The 21,122-nt window shown below is 40.9% G+C and overlaps 1 protein-coding gene across 2 annotated transcripts in view; it reads left to right on the forward strand.

Annotated features, from left to right (window-relative positions):
- Nucleotides 1-21,122, forward strand: part of col17a1b (collagen, type XVII, alpha 1b) — an 89,634-nt gene that overhangs the window by 37,414 nt on the left and 31,098 nt on the right. Inside the window, exons 34-55 of one of the 2 annotated variants that reach the window (XM_080449861.1) lie at nucleotides 52-87; nucleotides 187-279; nucleotides 1,692-1,745; nucleotides 2,109-2,159; nucleotides 4,174-4,236; nucleotides 5,238-5,297; nucleotides 5,399-5,425; nucleotides 6,829-6,882; nucleotides 7,444-7,521; nucleotides 8,325-8,357; nucleotides 8,967-9,080; nucleotides 9,573-9,692; nucleotides 9,821-9,943; nucleotides 12,082-12,225; nucleotides 12,733-12,864; nucleotides 13,889-14,071; nucleotides 14,463-14,609; nucleotides 15,315-15,638; nucleotides 16,252-16,416; nucleotides 17,648-17,728; nucleotides 18,840-18,950; nucleotides 19,361-20,909. In XM_080449861.1, the coding sequence (XP_080305987.1) occupies nucleotides 52-87; nucleotides 187-279; nucleotides 1,692-1,745; nucleotides 2,109-2,159; nucleotides 4,174-4,236; nucleotides 5,238-5,297; nucleotides 5,399-5,425; nucleotides 6,829-6,882; nucleotides 7,444-7,521; nucleotides 8,325-8,357; nucleotides 8,967-9,080; nucleotides 9,573-9,692; nucleotides 9,821-9,943; nucleotides 12,082-12,225; nucleotides 12,733-12,864; nucleotides 13,889-14,071; nucleotides 14,463-14,609; nucleotides 15,315-15,638; nucleotides 16,252-16,416; nucleotides 17,648-17,728; nucleotides 18,840-18,950; nucleotides 19,361-19,422 (2,255 nt within the window). In that variant the 3' untranslated portion in view covers nucleotides 19,423-20,909. Of the gene's footprint in view, nucleotides 1-51; nucleotides 88-186; nucleotides 280-1,691; nucleotides 1,746-2,108; nucleotides 2,160-4,173; nucleotides 4,237-5,237; nucleotides 5,298-5,398; nucleotides 5,426-6,828; nucleotides 6,883-7,443; nucleotides 7,522-8,324; nucleotides 8,358-8,966; nucleotides 9,081-9,572; nucleotides 9,693-9,820; nucleotides 9,944-12,081; nucleotides 12,226-12,732; nucleotides 12,865-13,888; nucleotides 14,072-14,462; nucleotides 14,610-15,314; nucleotides 15,639-16,251; nucleotides 16,417-17,647; nucleotides 17,729-18,839; nucleotides 18,951-19,360; nucleotides 20,910-21,122 lie in introns of those variants that run through there. The other variant, XM_080449862.1, reaches the window with a different exon arrangement.

Raw genomic sequence — 21,122 nt, forward strand, 5'->3', positions numbered from 1 at the left:
TGCAATGATGTTTTCTAATAAAACTTGAACTTGAACTATTTACCTCCTCAGGCCCCATTGGCCCTGCTGGTTTGCCAGGCCAAGCCGGTAGGTTACTGCACTTTCCCAGTCATCTGGTAAACATTAAAGGTCATGGTGAGGTAACCTGTTGAGTGTTCTAATTGTGGGACCTGTGCCAATTCTCAGGTCCTAAAGGTGAAAGAGGAGAGCGAGGGGGGCAGGGTGAGGCAGGAGTAACGTTGAGGACCAGTGAAACCCTGAGCTCAGCCAGAGCTGAAAGTGAGTATTGTTTATCATGATTACATTACTGTCATCATAGTCTCGCGTAGCCAGACAACTATTCCACAATCTCCGAATGCTATAGAGTCTGGAAGTACTCATCCCAAAATCCGAGACAGGAAGCTGTCATCTGTTTGTCATTTCCGCAGCAAGCTATATTTGCTTCGATTATTTAGATTTATATTAGGACAAATTTGCGCAACTGTAAAGACGAAACAGAAGCGGGGAAGAGGTGTCACATCCTCTTTATCCTCTGATCATTTTCAGAGCTTCCGTTGCTCCAGACTCTATGACGGAAGCATTTGAAAATTGTGGGAGGCAACAGACTGTCTCGCGAGACTGTGTGTGTGTGTGTGTGTGTGTGTGTGTGTGTGTGTGTGTGTGTGTGTGTGTGTGTGTGTGTGTGTGTGTGTGTGTGTGTGTGTGTGTGTGTGTGTGTGTGTGTGTGTGTGTGTGTGTGTGTGTGTGTGTGTGTGAAATAGCTTTATATTCTGATAGTAATCGTGATAGAGTGTTTATTTAGTAACAGGGGTCTTGCTCTGGCTATCCAGCTCTTTAGTAAGCACTAAAGTTCATTTTGGGATACCAATTTTATCCAATCAAGAGAGAGAACTCATACAGGATACCTGATAAACAAGTGACATTGGAAGTGATGACACAGACAAGTAAGCAGAACAAATTGGAACTGGAACACTGTAAAACTGAAGCTGGTAAATGGTTCATCCTGATTGGATGAAATTGGCAACTCACCTGAAAATATTTTTTCTGTTTTATTAAAGAGCTGAAGAGACCCCTGTTACCAAAAAAAAAACTCTATAATGGCAATGATTACTATCAGAATATAGAGCTTTAACTTTTCATACAAAAAAACAACTTAACCAAAAGATATCACTTATATTACCTTTAAGGTCCTTAGCTGTTGTTTATTTCATGTAGTTAATTCACATTAATTTAAACTGCTGTGTCATGACACCCACCTTGAATGTCTGACCAATCACACACAATGTTCTGAACGTTATTCGGATAGTCAGAATATCTCTGGGAGAAAAAGCGCCCGAAGAAAGTTCTGAGAGACCACCCGAAAGTTCTGAATGGCGTAGTTTTATAGTTAATGCCTACCATGTCTGAATTTTTTTTGGATGTGTTTCGGCCTTCACAATGGTCAGACAATTAGATAACAACTGGGGCACAACTATGAAACATTTTGTTAAGGACTACCCCCAATCATGTGTTTTTCAGAATCCACACGGGAACAGCGTGGCTTCAAAGTGGATTTCAGGCTTTTGTCAAATAAGTCACTATAGGCTGTTTGGGGAGTGAGAGTGTGCTGGCTTATTTGTGGCTGTGTCCAGACTTGAATGAAGCTTTGACTATATAGATTGTTATCATCATTTGACGTTGTTCTGTTCCAGGAATCCCAGGCGCACCTGGACCACCCGGACCACCTGGACCTCCTGGACGGACAGGTAACACAGAACATCATTTATTACACCATAAAACATGCTCTACTATTATACTCATGTCCAAAACTGTTACTTTTCAGGATTTAAATAAAAAAATAGTAGCAGATCCACAAGCTCAAAACGCTTCGCGTCGTGTTTCGAGCTTGTGGATCTGCTACTTCTGATGCTTTTGTGTGATGCTGTAGTATGATCAAGTAGGGTATTCATTTACGAATAAACACAAAAAGTTGAAATATGGAGATACGAGGTTTCTGCCCGACAGCAACGAAATGCTAATATGCTCTGTGTAGGACAGCAGTAAAAGCTCTTTCATTAGCACTGAGTATAGGATATATTTATTTCTAATGTGGACTTTTCTTCAAACAGGAGATTCCAGACCGGGACCACCAGGACCACAGGGCCCTCGAGGCCAGCAAGGTACTGTAGGCCTAAATCACAACGTTCCATTTTGAAGACTGATACTTACACACACATGATGAACCACATCAGTGTTGTACCTCAGTGTTTTCCCTGATTGAAAGATTGGACTACAGCAGAAACCTAGTAGTAGACTTTGTTAACACAGGGACAGTCTTAACCATAAACACAGGCATGCACATGTGTGTGTGTGTGCGCGCACGCACGCACGCACACACACACACACACACACACACACACACACACACACACACACACACACACACACACACACACACACACACACACACACACACACACACACACACACACACACACACACACACACACACACACACACACACACACACACACACACACACACACAGACAGATTGGGGGGCTACCCATAGAAGCCATCCATACAAAATGGATCTGCAAAAAAAACAAAAACAAAAACCTTTTCCCCTGAAAGACGTCAATGTCTACACTACAGTATGTTGACATAAACACAGGAATTGACATTAATGTCAATTTCCGATTAGTCTCGCGTAGCTAGACAACTATTCAGTAATCTCCAAATGCTATATAGTCTGGAACCACACCTCCCGAAATCCGAGAATGGAAGCTGTCATTTCCGTTCACGAAATATATTCTCTTTAGATTGTATTTTTTTTTACATTTCTTCTAAGCAGTAAGCTATATATATATGCTTCGATTATTTTGATTTATATTAGGATAAATTTGCGCGACTGTAAAGATGAAACGGAAGTGGGGAGGAGACTTCACATCCGCTTTATCGCTCACTCATCAAAAGAGCTTCCGTGTTCCAGACTGTATGACCGGAAGCATTTGGAAATTGTGGGAGGCAACAGTCTGGCCACACAAGACTAATTTCCGATCATTTCCACACTGATAACAGTGATATCTAGCGGCCGTGATTGATACTACAACAATTCTGCATTATTCTGAATGTTGTGTTAATATTCTGAGGCGTGCCTACTATTCCGTGGACTGCCCAGAATTCAGCGGAAATTTCCACAACTGCAGAATTGCGAAATCCTACTTAAAACTCTTAAAATGAGGATTTTCTGAAACATCTATGGAGTAAATCAATGGGAAATTCACTTCCGAAAACTAGGCTTGCATTTTAAGCAGAACCATTATAATTGGGGCTGGCATAGCTGAATGGTTAGAGAGCCCGCCTGGGGAGCGGGAGTCCCCAGTTGCCCCAGTTTTGATTCCAGGCCTAGCCAGGCAGCAATGTGTCGAATATGATCGGTCGAAGTATCCATTTCATAGGGGAAATTCAATGGCAGTTACAGTTTCCCTTTTCTTTTCTTTTTTTCCAGTTTGCTTGAAGAGCTAGATGGTCCATATTCAGTCGGTGCAACTAGTGAACACTATTTGATCATTGGCTGTCCTTTAAGCCAATGGGGAGACTTTCCCATACTCTGAACGGCGGTGTTGCTTTGTTCTGAACCAAATAATTTGAACTGGTTCACTCTGAACTGGTTCAAAATCAGGCAGGAAAAAAAGATCGGAACCGTTTCAACCCTGTTGGAAAAGGGGCACAGTCACTATTGAGCTCTGTAGCATTTATGAGACAGACACAGACTACTATAATAGGCCTGAGAGAATAGCAAGGCTTTTAAGAGATGACATAGTTGTAACAGATCTCAGGTCAGCAGGCAGTTTTTTCAGACATCAGGACCATAGTGATTAACAGCACCTACTCCAGGTTTACATTTGATTCTAGGTACAGTCACAGTAAGAGACCAGTCAGTGTCTGATGATCTGAGAGCTCTGGTTGGTTTATAGGCCTACTTTATAGAGATGTATTCAGGAGCTAAACCATTAAGGGCTTTGCATTTTGAATGAGCTGGAGACTTCCTATTAGTCTTTTTGGGGAAGTCTATTGAAGAGGACATTGCAGTAATCTAACCAGTTTGAGATGAACGGCGGCAGCAGTTTTTCCAGAGTCAAGATTGCGAAAATAAGTGAATTTTGGAATGTTTAATTCTCTGCTTTTTCAGGATATGGAAGTCCAGGACCCAGAGGGGAGAAAGGAGAACCAGGAACCTCTGCAGCCAACTATGGTATGGCATGTCAGATGGTGTGGTGTATACTGTACTGCAGTGGTTCTCAAAGTAGGGTCCAGGGACTCTCTGGGGTCTCTAGGGAGTTCTAAAATGACCCTTACAAGTCTGTAACTCTGACCGTATACAAATGAAACCAAATTGACCTTAACAGGCCCATTGGGTTCCATTTGTATACTGTCAGAGTTAAAGGTAGGGTCAGTGATATTTATTTGTTAAAATAAGTCTTACATTGCTTTATATTCTGATACTAGTTTGTTCAGTAACAGGGTTCTCCCCATCCCTCCAGCTCTTGATTAAACTGAAAATGCATTTTCCGGTCGGGACACCAATTGTATCCAATCAGGAGAGAGAACTCACACAGGATAAACAAGTGAAATTGGAAGTGATGACACAAAGAAATGAGCAAACAAAATTGGAACTGGAACACTATAAAAAATGAAGCTGATAAATGGGTACTCTCTCCTGATTGGCTGAATATTGGCCTCCCACCTGAAAATGTATTTTCTGTTTGTTAAAGATCTGGAGAGACGGGGAGACTCCTGTTATTGAACTCTATAGCAATGATTACTATCAGAATATAGTGATTTAATCTTTTACCAAATCTTTTATCACATATTTGGTAAGTGACATTATTATTTTCCCTACCTTCTAAAGGGATAGTTCACCCCCAAAATGACTTTTTTCCGATCGATTAGTCACCCCATGGAGACTTGAATTCATGGATATTGTTTCGTTTTTGTCGCATTCCTAAGCCAATAATGTGATGACCGGCAGCGGTTCCGGTTGGAGACACAAAGAGTCTCCTTTGTGTCTCCTACCGGAACCGCTGCCTACTGGTCCGCTGGTCACTGTACAGTATGCGTCAGGGTTAATGTACAGTGAGGTGTAGATCAAGGTTTCCGTTAGCCGGTATATGCCGGCCATTGGCTGACTGTGACTAGAATCTTGATTTGACATATTTTAGTAGACCAGTGACATTGTGTCGTTTATTCCCGCAGGAGCACACGTTACATCCCGGCCAGGACCTCCTGGGCCACCCGGGCCACAAGGATCGGCAGGTGATTTGCTTTTAAAAACTGGTCTGAATGTCGCTTTGTGGAAAGCAGCTGGCTTTCCTTCACTTTGAACCTTATTGATGACGTCTTCATCATTGTTCTAGGTTCTCAAGGACCCAGGGGATACCAAGGTAATGGACCTCGCTTAAACTGTATTAATCACTTCATTTGATAACATCATCTGTCTCACGTCACTAGTAGGCTAGTTTCAGTGGTGGAAAAAGTACTCAAATGTTTTACTTAAAGAGGTGGTGCCATGTTTTTGCACTTTTTCTGTTTTTCATGTGTCTATGAGGTTGATAGAACTTCATTAAGCCCCCCGGTGGTGTTTGTATGGTGTTTTATGTCTTCTCTGACTATTTGGAGTTTTTTCCTGGAGGCTGAAACCTTGAGGGTCAAATGTGCCAATAGAGAAACAGCGCTTTAGTGACATCACAAAGCCCACACCCTCCCCCTCATTATCATAACACAACAGGTGTGGGCATGAGGAGGAGGAGGGACTAGGACAGGTGGGTGGTGCTAAGGTGGTGGAGGAGGTGCTAAGGTGAGAACCAGGTATACTTAATGCACTGGTGGGTGTGTCTACATAAAAACAACATTTTAACACTTACTGTACACTTTTTTTTTGTTGAAAAAAATCCTTACATAATAATAATACCTTATGATCAGGTTTTAGGGTTGAAAAATATCATGGCACTCCATCTTTAAGTAAAAGTATCAATACTGCCATGTAGAAGTGCTCTGTTACAAGTAACAGTCCGGAATTCTAAATTTACTTGAGTAAAAGTATTGGTATCAAAATGTACTAAAATGTTTGAAAATAGCAGATCTACAAGCTCACAACGCGTCGCGATGCTACGCGTTGTGAAGTTGTAGATCGGCTATTTTCAAATAGCCAATGTATAAAATAAGGCGAAAGTGGTTAACGTATGTTTTATAATAAAATAATGTATATCTGAAAAGTAACTAGTAACTAAAGTTTTCAAATTATTGTAGTGGAGCAAAAGTACAATATTTGCCTCTGAGATGTAGTGGAGTAGAAGTAAAAGTATTGGAAATTGGAAATACTCAAGTAAAGTACAAATACCTCAATCAGAATCAGAATCAGAATCAGTTTTATTGTCACATCACAGGTTTACAAGGTAAAGAAGTGGGTGAAATTCGTTTTTGTACATCGTTCCCATCGCAACGTTAATTTCCATAGAAAGAAGAGGGGGGGGGGAGAAGAAGAGGGGTGGGGGGCAAGTGGGAAGGAGATCAAAACAAGAGAGCAACAGAAGGCCAGACAAGTTATCTACATATTTACAAAGTACCTGAGATAATAAAAAACTACATTGTACTTACAGTAAGTACAGTACTTAAGTAAATGTACTTAGTTACTTTCCACCACTGGCTAGTTTCATAATATTTGCACATATTTGTCCACAACACATCATCCAACTTGGCAACACAGGCGGTCATGAACAATGATGTGTGCGAACCTCTCCAACATACTGTAGATAATCATGATTTATGATCATGTGCGTACCTTCAGGTGAAAAAGGCCAGCCAGGATTGCCAGGCAGCCCAGGAAGACCAGCTGAGAGAGGTCAGTCCATCATCCACCTTCACAACCACTAAGCCAGCGGTTCCCAAGCTTTTTTAGGTTGAGACCCATTAGATAATGTTGGTGTCTCAAACTTACAAAAATGCATTATGAATTAATCTCTCCCCTATTGAAAACATCTACAAGATCACAACATGACGACTTGTTGTGAGCTTGTAGATCGGATATTTTCACTATTTTTGAGAATTTCTGAAATGTTTGATTTATTTTTTAAACATTTTTAAAAAGAGAGAGAAAGAGACAATTCTAGGAAAGGTTAAAACACAAAATCGCAATACTGTATTAACTCCTGACCCATAAAAAACATACAAGCTTGGGAAACTGTTCTAAATCAAAGCCAGATCATGCTGTTATTTCTTTTTTTTAAGTATAGACCCTTGCCGCTAAGGAATGATGAGAATTTCAGCCACAATTATATCGGTAGATTCTTCAAGGCATTGTGCTAACAAAAAACATGTTCTAATAGTGTCAACAACAATGGTCCTATAACGGATAAACTGAAAAATAGAACAAAACACCAACTATTTTTTAAATTCTGTACAGGTTCATCCTATGGTGGAGGTCAAGGGCAACCTGGCCCTCCAGGGCCCCCTGGACCATCGGGACCAGTGGGACCTAAAGGTAAACAGAACATTTTACTGAAAAGTTTCGTAGACAAACGTTGCCAGACAGCGGTGCCAAAAGATGGCACCGCTGTCCATGGTGTTTTTATTTGTTTCGAACACCATACAATAAAAAATTCACAATAATAGTAATAATAGTCACATAAAAAAATATTAAAAACTATTACAACTATCTCAATGAACAATAAATCATAAATGTGTTCGAAAAGGAGCAGGAAGAAGCTAATGCTTATACTATCCTACCCTCTATAACAGTTTTACATTAACACAAAATATTATGAGAAAAAATATATTAAAAAGAAAAAATATATATTATATAATTTACACATACCTTAATACACAATAACACAACTTCACAATCTCATTATTTATTCGGCATTTGAGCCACGGATTTCACCATTTGATGAGATTTAGACTCTCAGACACACAACTTTTAATATTTTGTTGTCGTTGGATAAGATTTAGTCCACAATTCCATGCTGTATTGATGTTGGTACCATAGGAGAGATAATAACAGACAAACGTTGATCAAAATAACAATTCTTCTACATTCTCTAAAGTAGACTGAGAGTGTAAAATGAAACCAAATGGATCCGTAAGGGTCCATTTGGTCTCATTTTACGCTCTCAAGAGTTAAGGATCTATAAGGGTCCATTTGGTTACCAACTCTCCAACATTTAGCTGGGGACCACCTGGAACCCCCTCAAGTGGTTGAGAACCACTGGTTCTCTCTTCTGCTTTGCAGAATGTATCTGCACTGTCTGTGTGATTTGTAGTTATATTATGTTTATCTTTTCTAAGGGGACACTGGAGCTCCTGGCTACGCTTCAAGAGGTACCGTGAAACCTAAAATCATTTGTCGTAACCACTCCTCAAATCAATTTCAATCATGAGCGGACAAGACACACTAGAGGCATTGCCGACATTGTTATTACATCTATAGTGTCTACAGTATGTTAGGTCAGGTGTGTTATTTTGTATAGTGTCTACTCTACAGTATGTTAAGTCAGGTGTGTTATTTTCTATAGTGTCTACAATATGTTAGGTCATGTGTGTTATTTTCTGTAGTGTCTCTACAGTACTGTATGTTAGGTCAGGTGTGTTCTTTTCTATTGTGTCTACAGTATAGGTCAGGTGTGTTATTTTCAATAGTGTCTACAGTATGTTAGATCAGGTATATCATTTTCTATAGTGTCTACAGTATGTTAGATCAGGTATATTATTTTCAATAGTGTTTACAGTATGTTAGATCAGGTATATTATTTTCTATAGTGTCTACAGTATGTTAGATCAGGTACAGTATATCATTTTCTATAGTGTCTGTCTACAGTATGTTAGGTCAGGTGTGTTCTTTTCTATTCTGTCTACAGTATGTTAGATCAGGTATATTATCTTCTATTCTGTCTACAGTATGTTAGATCAGGTATGTTATTTTCCCGTCAGGCTCAGTCTCAACCTCAGGACAACCTGGCCCGCCTGGTCCAGCTGGTCCTCCAGGCCAGCCAGGCTCCTCCTCTTCCTCCGGCGAGATGCGTCAATACATCACTGATTATCTAAGTAAGTCAGTACATCACCGATTATCTAAGTAAGTCAGTACATCACAGATTAAAGTCAGTATATCACCGATTATGTAAGTAAGTCAGTACATCACTGATTATCTAAGTTAATCAGTACATCACAGATTATCAAAGTAAACCAATACATCACAGATTATCTAAGTAAGCTAATACATCACCGATTATCTAAGTAAACCAATACCTCATAGATTGTCTAAGTAAGCCAATACAGCAGCAATTATCAATCAGTTCAAGAGAGTACTTGATAAAGTGCCTTGGATTTTCATATTTTCTTGTACTTTTGGCTTCTCAACATAAAAGCACCTTCACCACGCTTTACATTTTTTACACTTTTTCAAAAGGGCTTTGCGTTCCATCTGTCAAGGAAGCCCCCACTTTACCCATGGCATGAACACAATCACACCAGGCAATGTTAAACTGCTTCAGAGAGGCCCAATCTAATATGGCATGTGTTCCTTCTTTTCTCTTGCAGGCAGAAACAGACAGTCCAGCAATCCCGGACCTCCAGGTCCACCTGGGCCTCCAGGAAGCCCTGGATCCTACTCGGGTTCTCTGGACGAATTATCCACCCGTGTCATCGCCTACATACAGCGTAAGCCCGTACCTTTTTCATGGGATTTATGTTGCCAAATGGAAGACCCTATTTGGAGAGGAATTAATCGTCAAAGTTGTTGAATGATAGAGGCGGTCCCGTTTTAAACAGTGTTGGGAATCTTTCAGGTTCAGGTTCGAGTTTCGGCAGAGGGACCCAGGGACCCCCAGGTCCACCTGGCCCTCCTGGCACCTCCAGCACCTCTGGCTCTGGAAGCCTGACTATCACTGCTCTCATCACCATGTTGCAGAGTAAGTACACGTAATATTCTACCATCGAGTCAGTGCAGTTCACAGAACAAAAGGATCAAAAATAGACTGTTTGTTATCTTCGCCAGGCCGAAGACATGGCCGAGACTATGTTTTGCACCCTGTCCGTCCGTCCGCAGAACCTCTGCCCCAAATAGCGCCACCAGCATGCCGATTTTTGTAAAACTAATCTTTTGACAGTACTCCTACAGATATTGTCCAAACATCACGCAAATTGGTACACAGTGGCCCTCATTTATCAACGCGGTGCAGCCCAAATAATGGGCGTAGAGCGAGATCACCGCACCTTTCGGCATTTATCAATATATCCTGACGTGGGCTTCATCCTACCGTACACTGAGATCTCACGTCTGGTCGAGACCAGTTGTTAACGTTGGCTGCGCCCGTTTATTCCATTCTAGACCTGCGGAGCAGCATTGTCTGACTGTCTGACAGGCATCTGGACACATAATCCACTCCTAAATGTATATCTACACACTAATAATTAATCCCTGTGAAAATATAACATTTTATAAAGTAATTTAAACAAACTGCTTTAACAGTCATTCAGTTGCATTGGCTATTTTAAAATAGCAGATCTGCAAGCTCAAAAACGGGTCGCATCGCGACGCGTTGTGAGCTTGTAGATCTGCTATTTTCAAAATATACGAGCGCTTTTGCGTCGGGACTCGGGAGTCCCGCGGTCGGGACTGCCGACGATCTTTTCATGGACAGTGAGGTGTACAAACTTACAGTAACTTGTCCTATGTTATGGAGTTATGTCATAGAGAGTTACGAAGTCTACAACCTGGCTGGGTTAAGGATATAAACCCGACGCTCCAATCTCTTATTAACGTGGCGGAATCACTGCCGCGGAATGACTGCCGCCCGTCCGAGTCTCACGGGGAATATCCTACATGACTGCTTGTGCACTGCTCGGTATGGGTTAAATAAATTAATATACAAACGTATTCCATTCATGGCGATGTGATTGGTATCATAATATGTCATTCATGTAGGCTACAAGCCTAAGTGACAAAGATTGTACCGCTACGGATTACATGAAAGACACAGTTGGGCGTGTGTGTGTGTGTGTGTGTGTGTGTGTGTGTGTGTGAGTGAGAGAGAGAGAGAGAGAGAGGTGAGGCGTGTGCGTGTGCGTGTGTGTGTGACTTGACAGGCAGCGAGGCGAGGCGATCGGGGGAAACTCTTTCTTATTGGCTTTTGATGTCTTTGGTCGTATTCTGATTCTTCTTCATGTCGTAAAATCGGGGCGTTTTGAGAATATTTAAGGGCGTGTTATTTAAATGACGCTCGTTTTCAGACGTGAGATTTATCAAAGCTCCGACCTGATGTACGCCAGGATTGGCTGTGTAGGATCCGTTGATAAATGTGACTTTGACGTTGGTGTACGCCGAATATATGGAAAAATATAAGCCGGTTTATACGCTGCGTTGATAAATGAGGGCCACTATCTCTATAGTCATTAAACGAAATGTGTCTTACAGATTTTTCATATTCCTTTGCCCTGCATTTTTCACGTCTGCCTTTTATAGCGCCACCAGACTTATGTAAAACAAATGTTTTGCTATTACGCAAATGATCTCTATAGTCATGTGATCAAGACAGATCTATTACATTTTTCATATTCCATCCTGATTGGCTAAGATTGACATCTAAAGTTTGCAGGAGTGGCCCGTTTTGAACAAAATGCTGCAAATCATGAACGCAGTGTCCAATTGCGGTGAAACTTTGCACGCACATTCGCACTACATTGAGGAAAAAATGCCACCCTTTTAACATTGCCCTATTATTGCGCCACCAGGAGGCAGATTTTTGCACACAAAAAAATATTTTCCAAACATCACGTAAATCGGTACACATTACTGTGTCCAAATGATCAAGACGGATCCGTCCGATTTTTCATATTCCATCCTGATTGGCGAATTCCGAACATGCTGGCCCACAATAACCTACCTGACCTGGCGGAGACCTGTGCTCCAAGGAGCACTTTTTCTAGTTTGTGGCAGTGATTTAAAACGGATGGCATCCAGAACATACAAACAGATATGTCATATTAACTACCAGAGGGTGCGTGCTGAGTGAAAGATCTGTCTCCTGTGATGTGTGTGTGTGTTCAGGGGACGATGTGAGGCGATATGTGACAGGCCCACAAGGACCACCTGGACCACCAGGACCACCTGGACAGGCAGCAGCATCAGGGGGAGCCGTAGCCACCTACAACCCACAGGAGATTGCAACCTACGTCATCAGAATCATGAATGGTAGGCAACACACTCCAATGTGTTGAGGGGTTGAACAAATCAAGTCAAGACAAGGTCAAGACAAGTAGACCACGACCATTATGTCGTCGCTGTCGGGCAGAAACCTCTTAACTCCATATTTTTACTTTTTGTGTTTTTTTTTTGTAAATTAATGCCCTGCTTGATCATACTACAGCGTCACACAAAAGTATATAAAATAGCAGATCTACGAGCTCGAAACGTGGCACGAAGCTTGTAAATCTGCTATTTTTGCTATTTTTGAATTTGAATCCTGAATAGTAACCGTTTTGTGCATAGACAAAGACAATATTCTTTTTGTCTGGGCTACCAGATTTCAACCCAACGCTAATTAAGGATTATTGATTCAAATGGGTGTATTAAATACAGTAGGCCTACAAGAACCATGACACTTTCTGTCTGACAGTTTCTGGCATGAGTCAAACCCACGTGGTCTATGGTTGCCGTTACATCTACAGTAACTGATATTTTCTCAATGTCTCTCTGTAGATCGAGGTCTTAGTGGTGCTGGTCAGCCTGGACCACCGGGTCCTCGGGGACCCGCAGGACCTCCAGGTCCTGGAAGTTCTGCAGGGTCTTCGTACTCTTCTACCACCATCGACTACTCTGCACTGATGAGAAGTAAGTGCATACTGTATGTCTTAGATATGTACTAAATTAGGGCTGCATTCTATCGATGACCTTGTCAGTTAATCAAATAATGGAGAAGTGCATTTCTAACTTTTTTCTACATAAACGGATCGTCACTAAAAATGTATGTATTTTTTATAATCAACTAAATCGATATGTCTGATTAACCACTTAAGCCAGTAATACTCAACTGGTGGCCAAATCTAGCCTCGTCCAATGTAAAAAACAAAAACAAAAAGATTATTGGATGGTTTGGTTGTAAAATAACAATGGCATAGGGATGACCGTTTTGAATGTTTTTCATAACCGTTTACCAAAACAGTTAACAGTTAATTGGCCAAAAACTGATAAGAATAAAATGTGCAGGCTAATATTTCTAAATTCTAAATAGTTTCTTTCATTCTAAATTTTAGAATGAAGGGGTCCCAAATGAATACTGCATTTGTAGCCATGAAACTACTACAGGAAACTAGATGTGGGTAAAGGTCATCTTTGATGAGTAAATTATGGAGACCATCCGCTAGCCTGTTAAACCATCCCGGTCTTGTGAATTCACATCATCATGTGTGGGTGGAAGAGCCAATCAGCGTCTGTCAATCACAGGGCCCTGAGCACAGACGCCGATTGGCTCTTCCACTTTTTGGTTTCTGCAAAACGCCCACACAGCGCTTGGGGCCAGATCGACCGGTCTGCAGAAGACACATGATAATGTGAATTCATGCGACCGGGATGGTTTAGTACTGCAGGCTAACCATCCGCCACTCTGCCGGTAGTCATTTCATTTGATCCTATTCTACTAATCTTCCTGCGTAGTATGTAATTGCCTCTGTCATCAAACAGGGCGATTTCTGGTCGATGCGAAAATATTGATTCCTTCCTGTTTTGGTTCATATTATATTCACAGACTTTCTGGGTTCTAATCTACTTTCTGTACAAAACTAGTGAAAGAGAACTCAAATAAGTCTCATTAACATGAACACCTCCACCTCCTCTGTCCTCACCTCTACTCCCTCAGACTCTGAGTTCCAGGCGCTGGTCAGCCGTTCGGCAGGACAACAGGGCCCACCTGGTGTACCTGGTACCCCGGGAAGACCCGGCCCACCAGGACCACAAGGCCCAGTAGGCCCAGCGGTGCAGTCAGGAGGAGGAGGAGGGTCCAGTGGCTATAGAATGGAAGACATCCAACGCTACCTGCAGAGTGAGTCTTACATCCTAGAGGATTAACTTGTTAACATACTACTGTCTCTGTCGGGTGGAAACCTCATATGTCCAAAACTGTTACTTTTCAGGATTCAAATTCAAAAACGGCAAAAGTAGCAGATCTACAAGTTCAAAACACGTCACTTTGCACAGCGTTTCGAGCTGTGGTTACAATTATGAAGATAGGAGTTTCTGCTCGACAGCGACAATATTCATTATGTATTATAATGAGCAGCTCCTTTATGTAAACAGAGGAAGTCAACTACAGATTTGAATTCAATGTTTTGATAGCGGGTAAATGATGTACTGTATAATACAGAAACCTCTGTCACTGAGGTTTGCAGTATGGGGCTATGATTGCTGATTGTAAAATCCACCTCCTCTGTCAGATTCTGGGTTCAGGGGTCAACCGGGGCCTCCCGGTCCTCCTGGCCCTCAGGGGCCTCCAGGGAACTCCCAAGGAGGGAGCGCCGTCTCCTACGGTGGCGGGAACCAGAGGGAGACGATCCGCACAGAACTCCAGGAGTATCTTAGAAGTGAGTCGTCATCATCACACATCATCAACCCTATGTACAAAAGAATCTGCCATGTCGACGACCATGTCGTGAATGAATTTCTACTCATGATAGCCCTGATACATGACTGTCATGGATGAACTTCAACCTGGTTTTGGCCCGTACATCATCATAAACGTTTAGATTTCAAATATAAAGCGCTTACCTCATGGCCACGGATGTTACAATTCTGTACCCTCAGAAGTACCCGTAACTTCTGTATTGTTAAATAAAAAGCATTTTAATCTGATCGGTGGCCATTTTATCCGTATTTTCGCCATTTGCTTTAAACTACGCGACCCTATCGGTTGGGAGATGTACTGCACTCTGATACATTAATTTATAACTATTTGAGAAAATGGCCACCGATCGGATTAAAATGCTTTTTAATAGAAAGAAAGTGCAAACACCAGGTTGACAGACGTCATGTGATCCATGGCTATACTCGTGAATTAAATATTTACATGAATTATGTAAATAATTGTTGTACAACAAATAGTGAAAGTAGCCGATCTACAAGCACACTATCAGTCACAATGCAACGCATCGTGAGCTTGTATCGACTATTCTCACTATTTTCGAAAAGAAAATAGAAATTTGCCCAAAATAGGAATTCCAGTTAATGTGATTGAGGCATAACACATTCATGGCCATTCATGGTCCCAAAGAAAAATAACTTTTTTTCAGGTGATAATATTCGCCATTCCATGAGGGGACCCCCAGGGCCTACTGGACCCCAAGGTCCCAGGGGAGAACGTGGGGAGCCCGGTTATAGTCAAAGCGTGCATACAGGATACAGTCAAGGCCAGCAGAGCTCCAAGAGCGATCCTCGATATGACGCCCGCCGCGACTCTGAGCGACGTAACTCTGAGGGCCGTGACTCTGACGGCCGCGACTCTCAACGCCATGACTCTCAGCGCCGTGACTCTGAGCGGGAGGTTGACGTTAGCAGGCTGACCGAGACGCTGGATTACTCCAACGTTGCCCTGAGGGTTTCTGACTACATCAAGAGTGAGTACTTATGGTGGATGCTCACAGTACAGTAGGTCATATTGTTTTCCAAGCGTGCAACAGTTAATCAAACTAACCTATGTTAACCATGTTTTGATTATCAAAAACATGTGAGCAGGACAAAACTGCAGAAGAAACTGCAAAGAAAGGTTTTAAGGCTGCTTCAGTGGAAAATGAAGTTCTAAGCTGGACATACAGTAGTATAATATCTTATTATTTCAAAAGAGTTCTGAGAACCACTGCAATAGAGCACTGGATCTCAATGTGGGATCTGGCCCCACCGTGCCGCCCCCTCAAGGACCCCTGGGCTATGTATCAGCTAAATCATTGATGGTTTAGAAACCAAATGGAGCCTTACCTACGGGTCTGTAACCAAATGGTCCATTTGGTTCCATTTGTGATTTGTACAGTGTTTGAGTTAAATTACCACTCAGGATTCACAGTGAAGATTGAGGTCCGAGATACAGTATACAAGAAAAATGTCCCAAATGGGGGTCTGTGGCCTAACCTTACGCATACCAAACTGGGGGTCCTTGAAATTAAAAGGTTTGAGAATCCTCTGCTATAGAGAATGTTGAACCTGTGGTCCTGTTCTCTTGTGAACCTGCCCCAGGTCAAGGTCTGCTGCAGGACTACCTGGTGGAGGGTCCTTGGAGAGGGTCCGTCAGAGCCGTTCAAGGACCTGCCGGACCGCCCGGTCCTCCCGGACCGGCGGGATACACCCGCGTCATCGGCTACTACGGCAACGTGACGGTTGACCTCATGGACTTCTTCAGAAGTGAGACAAACAGCTTTTATTTCAGTGTGTTATATAACCTTGGGGCTGGGCGATATGACTTCAAATCAGTATCATGGTTATTTCAAACTTTTGCCTCGATTATGATTAATGAACGATTATTTATTGTTTTAAATAGTGAAAAAAGCAGATCTACAAGCTCACAATGCATAGTGATGTTGTGAGCTTGTAGATCAGTTATGTATTGATCTACACTTCGGTCTCTACAAGTAGTACAGTACAGCTTGATTGTGCTCTTCTACTGTGCTTTTGTGTTTTTTTCAACCACTTGAACCCAACCATTCATATTCTGGGGGAATATCAGCCCAAAAAATTGGCGATCTACAAGCTCACAATGCGTTGCGTTGCGACGCATTGTGAGCTTGTAGATCGGCTATTTTTGGTGAAGAGATTTGGTGTAGACGGAAATAAGCGGTCCAAGTACAGTTGCAACTCAGGGCAGTGTTACTAAGAATAGAGTGTTTAAGGGGTTAACCTGATTGATTTATTTTAGCCTCTATTTCCCCTCTCCCTCAAGAGGCCTTTGCCTTTTGCCTGCCAGGCCACAATTGTAATTGAGAATCTGTTATTAATTTGTCTTGCCTGGTTAAATAAATTCAAATCAATTACCAGCATCTTCCAAGTTGCTGTAACACAGGCCATGTGTTTGATACCAGTAGTTTGAAAACTTTCACTGTGCGTCTAAATCTTATAAACTGTACGTTTTTTAATTATCGCTAATATCTTCCATGTCTCTGTGGCACGCGAGATCTGTCAGTGATTTGTAAACTAAAGGGCTGGGGTTCAAGACAGCCATTTGGCAGATTTTCATTCTCCATCTAAATTCTACAAGCACGTTAAGTATTTTGTGCTGCCTTGCATCTGCCATGCCAGCGTGGCTCAAGTGATAAGGTCAGGGGTTTATAAATTGAAGGTTGTAGGTTAAAAACTCAGAAGCAACTCAATAAACAACTTAAACAACTAAAAACAAATCCAACTGGTGTGGCCAAAAAAAAACTTGATTGAAATGCCTCAATATAAATCTAATAAACATCTTAACTCAAATAAAGTTTTTTTTCTTTCACACTATTTATACTTTTGAGGTTATATTTATACGTTTTTTACATTTGCACAGTACGACTTTAAATATGAAACGCAAATAGCTTTTTTGTCAATTCCAGATTTATAATGATTGATTTAATTTTGGTACCAATGTGTTTTTCCTCTCATGTAGCCCACGGCACCATCCCTGGCCCTCCTGGAGTGACAGGTCCGAAGGGCGAAAGAGGTTACCCTGGACCCAGAGGAGAAAAAGGTACGATAGATTGGAATCAATAAGCAATTGATCAGGTCCTTGAGGGGGTTCCAGGTGGTCCACGGCAAAATAAGCAATAAAATGTCTATCAGAGGGTTTAATATGTATAATATGTATTCATGTCTGTCCACTCAAAAATAGACCAATAACAGCTAGGCCTTGAATTGTATAATTTTAGGGCCAAGCCCCTTGACCTTTGGTGTTGTAGATTTGAGGGCAAAAACAATGATCTTTAAGTCCACGGAAATTGTTTAATTATTATAACAGTTTTAATACATAGTATAACTGTCAGTGAAATAAATACATAAAATGCTGTTTGTTCACAAAATAATGTTTTGGCATTTACAAATTACCAAAAGAAACTCCAGAGTCAAAAGTTCATACGTATTTGGACTAATCAGAGTCACTGGACTCATTTAGTCTCTGTCGGGTGGAAACCTCATATGTCCAAAACTGTCACTTTTCAGGATTCAGATTCAAAAACAGCAAAAGTAGCAGATCTACAAGCTCAAATCGCTTTCGAGCTTGCGGATCTGCTACTTTTGAGGCTTGTGTGTGACGCTGTAGTATGATCAAGTAGGGCGTTCATTTACGAAAACACACACAAAGTTAAAATAAAAAATAAATTGGGCAGTCAAGGGTGGGGGTTAAGAAGTCACAATCTCAACAAAAGACACTGGTGTCTGAGAACCTCAACGGGAAAGAGGCAGAGAGAGAAAACACTGAAATCATCTGGGGCATTAAGGCCACTGTGGGCCGAAGGCCAACTGAGGGGCTACAGCAGCCATGGCCTCCATGAAATTCCTGCCCTGATAACAGCTCATGGCACTACTGAAAGAAACCTCTTATCTCCATATTTTAACTTAGTTTTTTTTTCCGTAAATTACGAAACGCGCCGCCTTTCGAGATTGCAGATCTGAAATTTTTTTATACGTGTGTGACGCTTTAGTATGATCAAGTAAGACGTTAATTTACAACAACAAAAAAAACTCAAAATGTTAAAATATGGAGATAAGAGGTTTCTGCCCGACAGCGACATTATCAAAGTGTGGGTTCTTGAAATGAAAAAGGGTAGAGAAAGAGTGTTGTGATGTGTGGTGCTTGTTTCCAGGTGAAGGAGGGAGGCCAGGTACACCAGGGCTTCCAGGCCTGGGTCTACCTGCACCATCTGGTGGTAGTAGCTGGACCATCCAGACACACCACCTGCAGAAGAGGGATGCAGGTAGGGGCTGCAACCATGTCCATTATTTTCATAGCGTATTATTCCATCGATTACAAACTTTTTTTTTTTTAAATAGAGGAAATAGCAGATCTACAAGCTCACAACGTATGTCATGGTGCAATGCATTGTGAACTTGTAGATCTGCTATTTTCCCACTATTATATATATATTTTTGAAAGTATACAATTATTAATGTGGTTATTATTGGTAGCGGCCATTGTCAGAATTTTTTTTGTATATTGAAGTTATTTCTCATATCTGTCCTGTGTAATTGTCGTTTACAAAACCTTACTTTTAACTTTTTTAGTATTTCTAAATGTATGCAACATATAATACACAAATAATTACATGTGCTATACAAATAAAGCGTGCCTTGCATATTAATCACACCGATTTCTTTCTCCCTCCAGATGAATCTGACGATCATCCTCATCGACGTCACCGCCATCGGCGTCGACTTGTCGGTGTTTAAAGCTAACCCTATACTACTGCTATCAAGCTAGGTTTCACTTCACTTTTCCTGTTTTCTTAAAAGTGTTAAAACCAAAATATGTTTGTTACACCAGTGGTTCCCAAACCTTCAGAAATGTGGGACCCAAACTTACCAAAATACATGATGAATTAACCACTTGAAGCCCCATTAAATTGTGAAAATACCCTATCAGCGTGTTGCATTGCGACACTTAGATCAACTATTTTCACTATTTCTTAAGTCTTTTTTCTTTCTTTTTTTTAAGTTAACATTTCTGAAATTCTTTTGAAAAATGTTTGCCAAAAATGAGTCCGTCAAACAAATATGGGTCCCAACCCATTATTTGCGTAACACTGGTTAAACAGTGCAAAATGTATTTGAAAGTGTTCCTTCATCCTTGTTTTTTGTAGTGAATGATAGGGGACGGGGGACGGGGGGGGGGACGGGAAATCAACTGTGGCACAAAAAATGCATTCATCTCCGCGAAGCCGCTTTGAGTAGGTTTTAGCTGCTGGCCAGTGTTTCTGAACACTGAATATACAGTATCTCCAAATTCTGTGGGGTGTGTGACGTTTACTTTGCTTATCCTTTTGGAGCTGGTAGGGATGCTTTTTCACTGGCAGATTTCTATTTAAAAAAGAAAAACAATTTAGCAATAGCCGATATTGCTCGCACTTTGAATATTTTCTCCACTGCTTATATGACTGATGTGTTTTTACTATTGTTTTCTATTGAGGACTATATTTTTTAATGAGGACTATATTAAAAAAAAGTGTTATATATGTTGCTGAAAATGTTATGAGATAATCATGTTCAGTACACCATGAAAGCCTACAATATAATTCTGTAACCACTTAAGCCCTATATACTTTGTCATGGGATGAATAGCGAAAATAGCGAAGCCAAGAATATCGTCTATTTTCGCAATTTTTGGAAAATGTTTACCAAAAGAAGGAAACATTATGGCAACGTTTGAACATTTTTGAATATTTGCCGAAGATAGGGACGCCAGGGCTAATGTAGTTAATTACTGTATGCACGAATTAGTCAGAATCTGTCATTAGCCCCACAGTACAACAAAATGAGGTTCAAGTATGCAACGGGGAATCACAGATTCTCAACTGTGCTCTTTTCACCTGTCAGGGATTACTGTTAAAACCATATTTCTTACTGTTTTATATTAATAATTTGCATGCAAGGTTTGTTTGAGAAAAGAAAATGTAAATTTTTTGTAGGTTACTGGAGGACTTAAAATTTACTTGGAAATGACTGTGATCCGAATGCGTATTTTCTTTTTATGAGATAGCACTGAAATTGACATGTTTTGTTTATACTTTTAAGCATTGGAAAGAAATAATTTATAGAAATCATGGAATAAATTGTCCCAGTCACACAAATATTTTACATCCTAGGACATTTGTGCTTTGATCAACTGTTGACCTGATACATTTGAAAACCACTCAAATAAATATATTTTTGGACTCCAATATACAGTTAAATGTTTTATTTACAACAAAAAGTATAATATATATACTATATAAAGACAGCTTAAATACATTTTTATCTGACCTAAAAAATGCATATGATTATTAATTGTGGTAGAATGGGCGAAATCATCCAATCCATCCATCACATTTTTTTATAACCTAACAAATAAAAAATAAATGGATTTGGAGTCTATGATGTAGCTCATACACTAC

Source organism: Gymnoscopelus braueri (assembly GCF_963280865.1).
Source record: "Gymnoscopelus braueri genome assembly, chromosome: 14".
Taxonomy (NCBI): Eukaryota; Metazoa; Chordata; class Actinopteri; order Myctophiformes; family Myctophidae; genus Gymnoscopelus; species Gymnoscopelus braueri.